Source organism: Accipiter gentilis, chromosome 30 (assembly GCF_929443795.1).
Source record: "Accipiter gentilis chromosome 30, bAccGen1.1, whole genome shotgun sequence".
In the NCBI taxonomy this organism is placed as follows: domain Eukaryota; kingdom Metazoa; phylum Chordata; class Aves; order Accipitriformes; family Accipitridae; genus Astur; species Astur gentilis.
In genome coordinates this window covers 3,339,112-3,351,681 of record NC_064909.1, presented here as the reverse complement: position 1 = coordinate 3,351,681, position 12,570 = coordinate 3,339,112, and the positions used below count along the sequence as shown (strand labels likewise).

The following is a 12,570-nucleotide window of genomic DNA, read 5'->3' as shown; positions in this document are numbered from 1 at the left end:
TCTTGTTGTCTTTCGACATCACGTTCTTACAGTGTACTTCTTTTCTGTATTGCTCTTTTCCTGCCTCTCATCTTTCAAAAAATAACTTTTGCTTCCAAAGAATCATAATTCCCTTTCACTAATTTATTCCATCCATCACTTGCTATACTTCCTATTGTCTCTCAGATCCCTGTTTATACAAAATGCATAAACCTTGACAGTGTAAGCAGCAGCAAGAAAAAAAACTTGTTGGTCAGAGCTGAAAATAAAGGATGGGAAGGAATAGGAAAGACAGATCCAAGTTCAGTACTTGTGTGGAAAGACAGGCATTTTCCATGTTCTCAGCTGTAATGAGAGTGAATATGCCTTCTTCTAATTGTCTGATCCTATTATTCATTGAGAATAGCCTCAATTATATTAATATTGCTCAATCTTTTTTTTAATTATTAATTTCCTTTTCTTCTTTTTTTCCCCCAGAAAGAACAAAGTAAAAAATGGCCTGTTGGGAAAAAACAGTTGGTTTTGCTGGACCTCATAGTACTCCATATAGAGGCAGCAAAAATGAGCAGAATTTTCTTCAGTTTTCATTCCCTGTTACTCATTAAATTCTGGGCACTAATGGAGACACAGGAGTTGTCCATTGGCAGGCATCACAAGCCAGGGTTACACAGAATTAGGCCTTCCTGATTTTTAGAGGTCTGACTTTCCCAAGAGAGCTTAAATGGTGAAAATGGTAAAGGTACTTATCTGCAGGAAATTCCTATGTGCCACAAGAGAGTTAACCTTGTCCAGCAAATCCCAGCCCCTCCCTCTCCTTCTCCCCCCCATTCTCATCTTTGCCCTGCAAACCTTAAAGTTATTGTAATCCAGGATTTTAGTAGATGCCTTTATAATTAGACTGAACTTCAGATAAAGTTTTTTTTTAATCAGTGAATCAAGGGTAATAGAGTTTCAATGTAAAAACTTGTCTAGTGAAGGCACCGTGAATTTAGGCCTGAAGTGGTCAGGCAGTTGGACTGGATGGTGCTTGTAGGTCCCTTCTAACTGAGCTAGTCTAGTCTAGTCTTGTCTATTCTAGTCTCATATTAAGTTTAAATATATTGATTACCTTTATTATCTACAATATATTGAGTAAGTATATGTAAACTAAGTATTGTTTTGGTTATACTTTTCATTTGTGACCCATATGGATTCTGTAGGAAGCACTGTACTTACAAACTTGATGAAAAATATCATACTTGCCAAAATTATTGTCCTGGGTATGTATCCTGGTTTCAGCTGGGATAGTTAATTGTCTTCCTAGTAGCTGGTACAGTGCTGTGTTTTGAGTTCAGTATGTGAAGAATGTTGATAACACTGATGTTTTCAGTTGTTGCTAAGTAATGTTTAGATTAATGTCAAGGATTTTTCAGTTTCTCATGCCCAGCCAGCGAGAAGGGTGGAGGGGCACAAGAAGTTGGCACAGGACACAGCCAGGGCAGCTGACCCTAACTGGCCAACGGGGTATTCCATACCATGGGATGTCCCATCTAGTATAGGAACTGGTGGGACTGGGGGTGGGGGGATCGCTGCTTTGGGGACTAACTGGGTGGTGAGCAATTGCCCTGTGCATCATTTGTACATTCCAATCCTTTTATTATTACTGTTGTCATTTTATTAGTGTTATCATTATCATTATTAGTTTCTTCTGTTCTATTAAACTGTTCTTATCTCAACCCACAAGTTTTACTTTTTTTACCGATTTTCTCCCCCATCCCATTGGGTGAGGGGGGAGTGAGTGAGCAGCTGCATGGGTGCTTAGTTGCTGGCTGGGGTTAAACCACAACAGTATGAGCTTTTAGAGCAACCTCATATTGAAGAAATCTATTAATATTTGGACTGCACTGTACTTCATTGTGATGCCTATATAGTGAGAACACATCTATGATGTTGTTCTTAATATTGTAGTTTATAAAGCACAATATGCTTGTATGCAAAATGCCAATACTTAATAGTGTGTGTTTGGGGGGGTCCTTTTTTATTTTTTAAATAAAAAGAAAAGACTGGAAAAGACTGACAACAAGATTTGTAGGGGGGTCTGTAGGTGCTTTATTTTCTGTATGATAGTAAAGCAGAAGCACAGATTACTTTGTTGATTTACCAGTGTATAAAAGATCATGATGACAAGAACAAGGATCCAGTGGCCTCTCCACTCAGCCATATTATTTCTACTTTGTTCGTTGTTGTCTGATAAATTCTTTCTTTTAGAGGTGGAGAAAAGATTAATGTTCACATATGTCTTGTTTATTTTTATCTGTCCTTGGGCATATAAAGATCACTCTTTGCTTGGGTGGCAAAGGTTGTTTTGTTTTGTGATGGTTTTTCTCCTTTAGCCCTGGTACTTCATCCTGATATAATGTTCTCTTTGACATAGGAACCATAGGCAGCCTTCTTCAGCCCTGGGTAAGCACAGCATGTTTCAGAGACAGTCTATTCTAACATCACCATCAGATTGCCTTGAAAATAATTATGTAACTGCAATTCCAAAAATAATACAATTGAGAGACATCAGTGAAGAACAACGTGGGAGGCAAATAAAGTTAGAGAGTAGCAATTTTGAAAATTTCCACAATCTTTCTTAAATACAAAACAGATGTTTGGTAAGAATGATGGAATGTTTGCTGAGACTTAGATATCTGAAGATAGATTCATATTTGTTTGGGGTTTTTTAATCTCTTTAGAGCTTCAAGTTCAGAATTAAACATTCTACAGATTATGAATTCATCAATGTTGTGCCCACCTTTTCCCAAAATTTAACTGCTAGCAATATGAGGAGAAGTTACAGGTTTGTTGTTCCATGAGAAAGCTTTTTACTTTTGGCAATTAGTCTAATAAATAATTTCTTAGTGTTGAAGGTTTCATACTCCTAATGTAATTTAGGAATTTTGATCTTATGCTAATACTGTCATTTCACTGAAGTGCAGTATAGTGCGCTACCATAAATGCTTCAAGACATTGATCTGGATGCCACCTTATTTGTTTCATCTTTTAATATCTAAGATGGTAAAATTTGCTTCTCTGCAAAAGGTCCACAGAAATGTTCGTTGAAGTTCTTGAAGAGCTATGGACGTCTGTTCTCATTCTACATGTTACGAATTTCAGTCTTTTTAAATTGAGGTTGTGATTGCACGTATAAGAAGATACCACCCTTGTGGCCCTCCTACCTGTAGTTGCAGCCATTAATTTAATTTTCTCGCTTGCTAGAGATTTTCACCAGTTGTTTCAGTTCAGCTGTTTACCCATTCAGTAATGAGTTCTACAAAACAGTTTGTCTTAAAAAAAGAAAAATATATATGTGTGTTTCATAGAATACATATTTTCTCTGATGGCAAAACTGATTGGAAAGATTCCTGCTGCTCTGCACCAATTCATCATTCACTTGTTTGTGTTGTGGTGACAAACTGTGTATCGTGTAAAATCAAACAGGTTTAAAATATAATCTGAATGGATGATGGGGTAAAGCTTTGACATCTATCTCTGCCACTGTGCTTCAGCACTGTCCTGCAAAGGGGCTGCTCTTTAAGTATCGATTATTTTGCCTGGTACCAGTTTGGGTAATGTTTCTACACTGTTCATTACTGTGGGCTAGGGAGAGAACCCAGACCATCAAACATTCAAGCAATAACAATTGTTTGAATTGTCTGAAAAGTTAAATTCTTTTAAAGGAAAACTTGCCACTTTAAGGGACATAGAAGGAAGAAAAAAAAAAAAAAGATTTTCCATGATTTCTAATTGTCTCTTAACAATTTTTTCAGTCATTAAAGATCTGAAATGAGACTAAGAACCTAGAACTGGATAGCCCCATATTTAAACCACACTGTAGTTAACTAAATTCCTGAGATAGTCTCTTTATAAATCCTGAATGTTTTCTGCCTTCCAAGAAGATGTTTTAGTGGATTATGAAAAGGGAAGAAAGCATAAATGAATCAAGTACATCAGATTTTGAAAAGAATTGTGGTCTTTTTGTCTCCATGTTATGGATACTTTCCCATAGCACATGTTCAAATCCTTAAAAATTAAGCTAGACAAAAGAGACCAAGGCTAAACCAAAATGTCAAGCCAGATCCAAAAGAAGTCTGAGACATTTTCACCACAATGTTGTACTAATATTCCTAGTTGGAGGCAAGAACTGTTCTCTCCTTTGTATTTGTTAAGTTCTGAGAATCATGAAAGGCCAGTAAATTGTATGTACTAGGCAGTGGCTAGTTACACCTACTCTAATCTTACAGGGATTTTCCCTGTTCTAGGGAATTCCCAGCAGGGGAGAAAGCCAGTTTTGTTCACTGACTCAAAGAGAACAGACTCAAAGCTAAATTCTATGCCTTTACATTATATTCCTTTTTATTAAGACACTTTTACATGCATTATTTCCACTACTATTTTGATACCCCTGATGATCTTCACCTTCTCTTCAGGAGAAAAAATAATGTCTGAGTGTTTCTTTTGATACTATGTAAATGATGGTCATCTTACATAATGTGGTATCTAATCTAATGTACAAATTCTCTTTCCCTCTGACTTGCCTGATGAGAATATTGTTTTCTTTTTTCTTTCTTTAGAGAAAAATGTTTACATACTTTTCTGTTTTCCTTTCTCATGCACATGCCATTTCTCAGAAACATACTGATACTTTATGCTTTTCTTCAGTATGTCTAATGAGCTAAGTATCCTGTACACTTAATTAAACCTTGGTTACATAGACTTCAGTGTTTTCAACATACAAAGTAGTATCAAGTCAAAGTTTCAACATTGGCTTAGAGCAGTCTGACTGTACTGCTGCCAGCAAAGGTACTCCTGCTTGTCCCTTCGCTCACCTTCTCCTCAGTCCTGCAAGTTCTGGCCCACCTTGGCTGCTCTGCTGTACAGTAAATTGGACCAATTTGCTGATCCAAATTAAAGTGACCCTTGGAACAAAAATATTTTGAATTAGGAAGCTCTCTGAGCAATAAAAGCAATGCAAGAGAAAGTGGGAAAATGCTGCTGAGGGGAGGTCATGGTTTTACATCAACTTAAGCTAACAGTAATAATACATCTTTATAGTATTTTCATGTGTTGAAAACAATGAGCAGACACTGGTTTGGTCTCAGAAATTGGAAGCAAACTATGATTAATTTCAGGATTAATTTATGCAGATGCTGCTAATATACATCTTTCCCCTCCTTCCTTCTTCAGACTTTCTATCTGAATATGATCTAGTCACTGCTTAGATGGGAACTTTTCAAGAAAACCCAGAATACCAGGGAAAGGGCCAGTAATGATTCAGTAAGTTGTGCTTTCACCTCTGATTCAGTGCTTCAACACAGTAGTAAAGGGTTCTGTTCTGTTTCTAATGCCATCCTTCTGAAGGGATGTCTGTATAAAAATACAAATGCTAATGAGCTCTAGCCTTTAAGGGAACTTATGGCACACACTTACTGGAAGAAAGGGTTGAAGGTACAACAGTGGTGAAATTCTTATGTGTGTACTTTTATTAATCCCAAACCTCTGAAACGTAAGTGGATGTAAGATTCTTCATTTCCCATGAACAAATCTGGGCAGCATTGCTGTGCGCTTTACATTTAAATATTGTTTTCTAAAAACTGAGTTGAAATTCTGAGTGATTATATTCCTTTATTTGTAACCTCCAAAGTATTTCAGGATGCTTCAGTCTGAACTTTCCTCTATTAATATGATTCAGTAGTACAGTGCACAAGTTGCGAAAGATAGTATATAGCAATTTTATTTCCCATCTAATAACTGTTGCAGGTGTTCAAGTTTAGTTCCTGGTTGTTCATAAGACATGAGAGCTCAATATCCTTTGTACCATTTATCCTCTCAAAGCTGAGCAGAATTTGTCACATAAGCAAAGAGTAGTCTGTTGGATAGCAACTTACATTAGGTTTTTCAGGTCAGTGTTTTCAAATTACATCGAAGTTGGAAATGGCTTTACAAAACATTTTATGTAACAATTCTGAAAGCCTGTGTGACAGGTTTTCTAATTAACTTATTTAGCCTAGTTTTGGAGTAACATTAGCTGTTTCATCACTTTTAGGCTATTTTGAGTATTCTTTGTGGCACCATCAATAAGTCAAGGTTTTATAGGCTTCCTTAATCATACAGATTACTCATCATTGCCTGCTCATAACAGAAGCCTGAAATGCTCATTAAAATTGTCAGATGTGAGTGAAAAGTTAGTCTAGTTGCAGAATTAAATGACAAGGGAATAGCATTATATTAGCAAAACCAAAAATTCTTGAACACCTGTTTCAGTGAAAGTGAAACCTCCGGGCTTATATATAGATCAGTACTCTGAATTTGTTTGATATGGAAAATAAAAATAGGCTTCTGGAGTGAATAATTGGTGTGAAAAGATTGGCGATCATGCCTGAAATGTAATAAGGTGGGGTTTTTTGTTTACAGTGAGCTACAGGAACTTGCTGCATGTTCTTGTGTAGTCTGTTAGCCTATTTTAAAAACTGGCTAATTATAAATCACCGTTCCAACTTGATCCTTTGCCCTTTGCCTTGTACCTTTCCATCAAACCAATAAAAGAGGTCATCTCCCCATCTTCAACAAGCTGTTTGATTCCCACAGGCAATTGTTATGCCATGCTGCTTGAAACTTTGAGCCCCAGATTCTGATCTCACCAAGCCTGTTTTTTCACCAGTGCGATTATGATGCTTCCATTGGAGTTGCATGTTGATGCCAACATAACTGAGAGAAGAATCAAGTCATGATCTGGTCACTGTTAAAACAGGAATATGTATGGTTGAATGTACTTCTTGAAAATGTGTATGAACTCAGAGCAGTGCTATTAGCAGATGTCTGCTGGGATGTCACAATTGTTAATCTCTGTCTAAAAATATATTAGCTTTTTGTGGAAACAAATTCGATTTAGAATAAGCAATAATCTCTGAAAAACACCCTAAGGAAGGAAAATTATTTGAGACTTGATACCATTTTCATACTGCAGAATTTAAATGAAAAAATAGTGTCAGCTAGGGGATTGAGCTGACCTCTACTTTTGGTTTTGCCACTGGCTTCTTGGCTGACCTGAGGCACAAAAAGGCAAAATGACTTGCCTAAGTTTCACACCCACAAAACAGGAATAATGATGTTGTTCTGCTTTTTAAGGTGTAGTGAGATCTGTGGATGAAAGGAATTATACAAGAGCTGCTATTACTATTTCTTACCAAGGCTGGGTGGAACAGCTATTCTTTCCTGAATGGCACATAATTTTAGAAGTGTGCATGCAGTACCCTGGCACTGGCTGAATAGGAGCTTCCTCAGCTGAGTTTTGTGGCCTTCATCCTCTGGTCCACAACCATCACTAGTTTGGCTTCCAATGGTAAAAATACCGATAAATTATAGATATTACCATTAATAAACATTATTTATCTACACTCATTATACCTCGTTCCCTGAAACCTTACAGTTACTCACTGTTGTAAACAACCTGCCAGATGCTGCTGTGGGCAAACAGTTTTCACTTAGCAACCCTTTCCATATATATATATATATATATATATATAAGGTACCTATAAGTATACTTCTAAAAAGCTGTTGTATTTTTATTTAAAATGGTGTAAACATTTCCCAATGAAATATTCCTGGCTCTGCCTCTCTGGAAACAAAATGAGTGCCATTAGCTGTATGTGTGAGCCTTCTGGGGTTTCTCTGTGGTCACCCCCACAAAATAAACCTGGTATGGCTGGGTACCATACCCTCACACTAAAATCTGGGGTGCTCCATTAGTGAGCGTCCCTACTTAGAGTCTGCATCCCTACTTGTATCTCTCTGGAAACTAACTGCTGATGAAGCACAGACCTGTAACAACTCCTTCAAAGCAAAAATCTTGATTTCTGGGAGTTCAGGACTTGTTTGGCTTTGCTAGTTTAACTGTAGGTTTTCTTGATTTCCTAATGATCCTAAAACTTTGGACTGATGGATGCTGTAATTGAAAATTAGAAGGGAAAAAATGTTTGCTTTTTCCTGAGAATTTTCAGTAAATCAGGATGTGTTCTGTCATTAATTCTGTAAGATTTTGCAAACACCTATATGCCCCAGAAGTTGCAGCATAAACTCAGAAAGTAACATACAGGGGTTCTTCATATCCTTTTCAGAAAGCTCTCTGTAGTGATTTGCTAGTGCAGAAGCATGTCACCTTTTTTCTGAATTGGAGGGCTGGCAATTTTGAAGCTGTTGTAAGATTTATTGGTAAAATAATGTTATAAATTGACAAACAGAGCTGAAGTTAATCTCTTCCTCATTAGGGCAGATTCCTCTGCATTCTTTCAGACTCCCCTTCCCCACTCTCTGTTTCTTCCCTGCAGACTTTTGGAAACCTGTCTGACCTAACTGTCATTGTCTGAACAGGTTGTGTAGTACATTGTAGGAGGCCTTCCCTCTACACATGTGAACTTGTTTGTAGCTTAAGAGATAGAAGGAATTACATTTTTAAACCTTGTGCCTGGAATGTATATGCCTTGAGGAGGCAGAAATTTTGGTAATCTGAGTGTTGTAAACACAGCTTTGAGCTATGTATTTTAATAGAAGTGGCAAAAGTAAGCTAACATTTTGCATTTGGAGAAATTCTTCCACATACGTAGTCTCGGTAGTGTCTTTTTTTCCTTTCAACTTTTGCTGGAGATAGCAAAGCATCTGGTAAGGTTAACAAAATTACAGTTTTGTTTTGTTTTTTCCAAAATTGAAATGAAACCAGAATATACTCCTGATAGGTCTTCGCTTGTATTAGTGTATCTGGTTCTGGGCACCTATCCCCAGAAGGATGTAAATGTAATTGGACTGCATTCAAGAAACAACAAAATGCTGGGAAGTTGTAAAGCTTGATTTGTAAGACAAAAGCTTAAAAAAGAAAAAAGTTAAATATGTACAGTGTGCCTGAGTGACAGCAGAGGGGAGGAAGGTTTTGATAACGATCTACAATTTTGAGGGGTGTGAACGCCAACAAAGTGAAAAATTAAATAGGGTGGTTCACGAAAGTATAATTAGATGTAATGAAATTAAATGAACAATATGTAAACTTGAGCTGAATGTTACATTAAAACAACATGAGCAGTGAGACCTATAGATTTATTATTTATCTGTATTGAGTTAGCTCTGGGGAATCCCAGTCAGGGATCAAGTGCTTCTTTTCCTGTAGAAACATGAAACACGAACAAAAGAAATGCAATCCCTCTCTTGAGTAATAAACGAGAAGTTTGACTAGGTGGCATATAAAGAATAAACTTAAACTGGTGGGATGTGGAGTAAAGGCGCTAAACGGTCTTTCAAGTCTTTTTTGGTCTTACTGGCTGGCTGTTGGACCATTTAGGATTATAAGAATGTAATTCTTATTTTGCAGATGCTTGTTATTTTCAGTCACTAATGTATGTAAATATTGCTTTAAATTGGAATAGCCTTACTACGAAATTGCCAAGGGCTGGAGAAACTATCCTTGGACATAAGTTTTTCATTGGTTTTGGTGGGAAAGGAGCCAACCAGTGTGTCCAGTCTGCTCGACTTGGGGCCAAGACCTCACTGATCTGCAAGGTAAGCACTGACTTGCTCTTGGATTACAGCTGAACTAAATGTTCCTGCAAATTCCAGTAAACCTTTAGGTGACTTACAGAAAAGTTGGTTGGGGTTTTTTTATCCCTCTGTAATTCCCTTTTCTTTTTGTTATTTCAGCTATAAATTTAAGCATGGAGGAGGCTGTTTTAAGAACACTGCCAGAACCAAAGACTAGTTGGCTGGAGACCTGGCAGAAATTGCCTATAAAGAAGGATTGCAAAACTTAGACTGTTGTACCGTGGAAAAGAGAATTGGAGGGAATTTGAGATGTTCAAAATTCACATAATCTTGACTAGCCCCTCCTCTTTATGTTCCCCACTCTTAGAACAATCAGGGCTTCAATGAGGACACTCAGGTGCTAGGCATCATAGTCAATATGAAATTTACTTTGTAGGTGATTAAAAATCAGGCACTGACAAGCCAGTAACAAATTTGAGAAGAAATATTAAACTTTGTGCTTCAAGGGTTAAATCATTATCTCATTACTTGAGATTAGGATGAGATGTTCATGTCCAAATTCTACAATCCTTGCGTGCTTTGGGATTTTTTTCCCCACTTTTCTGAAACATCTGATATAGAGCAGTTCTAAAGACTGGCTCACCAACCATGGGGCTGATTCAGCTTGTCAGATGCTATATTCTTACAATGCTTTTCTTTGATTTTTGTCATTAAACATTATAAGTTTTGAGTGATCATTACAAAGGTTAAGATCAAATTTTCTCTCTCTCTACCCTTATTGTCTATCCTGTGCTAACTGTAGATGAAACTTCAACTTGACTGGACATATTTTATTGCCATAGCTGGGGGAGGATGCTAGATTTGTTGGAACATTGTCTGTCAGGGATTTTTTGAGAAGAACTGGAAACATCTCAAGGAAGCCTTTCTCACTGGTTTTCCAATCCAATAATTAGGGTAAAGAACGGTAGCTATAAATCTAAATTACACCTGCAAGCATTTCTGTGGGTCATTATCACTAGTTATTCTTCAGTGTGGTGGTTTTTTTTTATATTGGCAATGTTTGTGCTTCTGTAATATTGTGTATATTTGATTATCTTTGCATCCAAGGATGATCAGATTCAAGTACAAGATGAACTGGCAATGAATTCCCTGCTAACATTTCCTGCTAAATGTTAAAGGGTTTTTTTCCACTGAAAGTGTGAATTTTGTTTTCTTTTTTAATGGTCTAGCCTTTGCTCAGTGCATACATGTTTCTGGAAACATTTACATTCCTAATAAAATTTAGCAGTTACTATAATTTCTAATTACTTTCCAAAATCATATTTATGTTATTTCAGTAAAACCTAGTCTTCTTTCTTTCTTTCTGATGTGTATTCATGGGAGAAAAGAAACAGCAAAGAATGACTCTAATATCTATACGTGTTAGCATTTTGTATTATTTTAATTTTAAAAGTTAATACTCACTTTTTAAATTGAATATGCACTTTATAGCCTCACAAAATAGTCTCATCTCATAGCAGTACAGTCTTACATCTGCATAGGTCAGTGGGATATAGCATAAAGTTTCTTGCTGAATAAACTAAGAGTCAGGCAATAATGAACCATTAAAATTCAATTATTTTTACTTTAACAAGTCATCTTATGTATTCAGTGGTTCTTAAAGCCAGATTGGTCCTCACACACACACTCTGTGCTCAGTACACACTTATGTTTTGGTCATAATTCCCAACATTTTTTATCCAGTACAGGTTCAACAATTGCTTCTAAAATCTGAAGTTCAAGGAGTGGAATCAGTATTAATACTAGAGGGACATTCTGCTGAAGTGTGGCATCCTCTTACGAGGACTGTAATTTAGACAGAGAATGTCCTCAAGAAGAGTAGAGGTAGACATCTCAGATCAATTGACAAGGCATTCTTCATACCTTTAAAACACAAAAGAAAGCCAGTGACTATTTGGTGAAGGTTTAAGAGAAGGAGTTTTAGAATGACTTACAGTTACAACTAGAGATGCCACAGAATGCTGTGGATTTTAATGTAAAATCCGAGTACTGAGTTTGAGTAGTGGAAATGCAATCAGCATTCTACTTTCTGCCTGGATGTCTCTGCAAGTGGCTGGTGTTACTCAGGGTTATCAATATGTATCACGGTATCAGTCTTAAACTCTGCTCCTCAATTTGCTTAGTACAATAAAACTATGTATTGATAGAGTAGTCGCCACTTCAGAAAGACAAGAAAGACAATTGTTCAGAGAAATGTAAAGGATTACTGTCAGGGAACTAAAGGATCTAAGCAAATAAATTACTTGCCTGTGTTCATACAAGAACTCTATTGCAGTACTGAAAACTGCACAGTGGTCTTGAGATCTTGAGAGATTCCAAACTCCCCAAGCTACTCTTTTTTTTTTTTCTTTTTTTTTTTTTTTTTTTGAAGTAGTGGCCATTACCAGAAAAATCTGTTAAACATCCTAGATTAAGCTGGTGGAGGGATGTTGGTCTGAAAGACATGTATGTGCTGAAAAAAGTCCTGGTTTACTTCTGACAAACAATTTATAATGATCCTCACAGGACATTGATGTCACTAGCCTGATACTGCATATGCTAAATTCTACTTAAGCCCCAGCTGCATTTGATTCCCATTTAGAAATAGGAAGTGCTGTATTACCATGCTATGTAGTCTTCTCTCTTTAGATGATCTGTAAGCCAAATTTAAGTTAAAGTGCTGTAAGTCTGAATCCTCACTTCATTGTAAGAATATAGCTATATCTCAGATGCAGCCCAGAATATGGTGGATATCTTCAATTGTTTTTTCCTTTTGTATTACTGTCTTATAATTGTCTTTAGTGCCTGTTTAATTCCCTAATGTTGAAAATGAGTAAACACACTCAAGAAGAAAGAACATATAGAATAGATTAAACAAAAAATTGTCAAGAGGTACCTGGTTTTGTTGTAATTAATTTTCAGGTACAAATGAGTTTGATTCTCTAAGGTGCTAGAATTTTAGCTGCTATAATGCCATCCAGCTCCTCTAGCTCCAAAAGGAAA

The 12,570-nt window shown here is 36.6% G+C and overlaps 1 protein-coding gene across 3 annotated transcripts in view; it reads left to right on the top strand.

Annotated features, from left to right (window-relative positions):
* RBKS (ribokinase) overlaps positions 1-12,570 on the top strand; it is a 70,297-nt gene that overhangs the window by 10,155 nt on the left and 47,572 nt on the right. For 2 of the 3 annotated variants that reach the window (XM_049833750.1, XM_049833749.1), the window contains exon 2: positions 9,417-9,549. In XM_049833750.1, the coding sequence (XP_049689707.1) occupies positions 9,417-9,549 (133 nt within the window). Of the gene's footprint in view, positions 1-5,200; positions 5,281-9,416; positions 9,550-12,570 lie in introns of those variants that run through there. The other variant, XM_049833751.1, reaches the window with a different exon arrangement.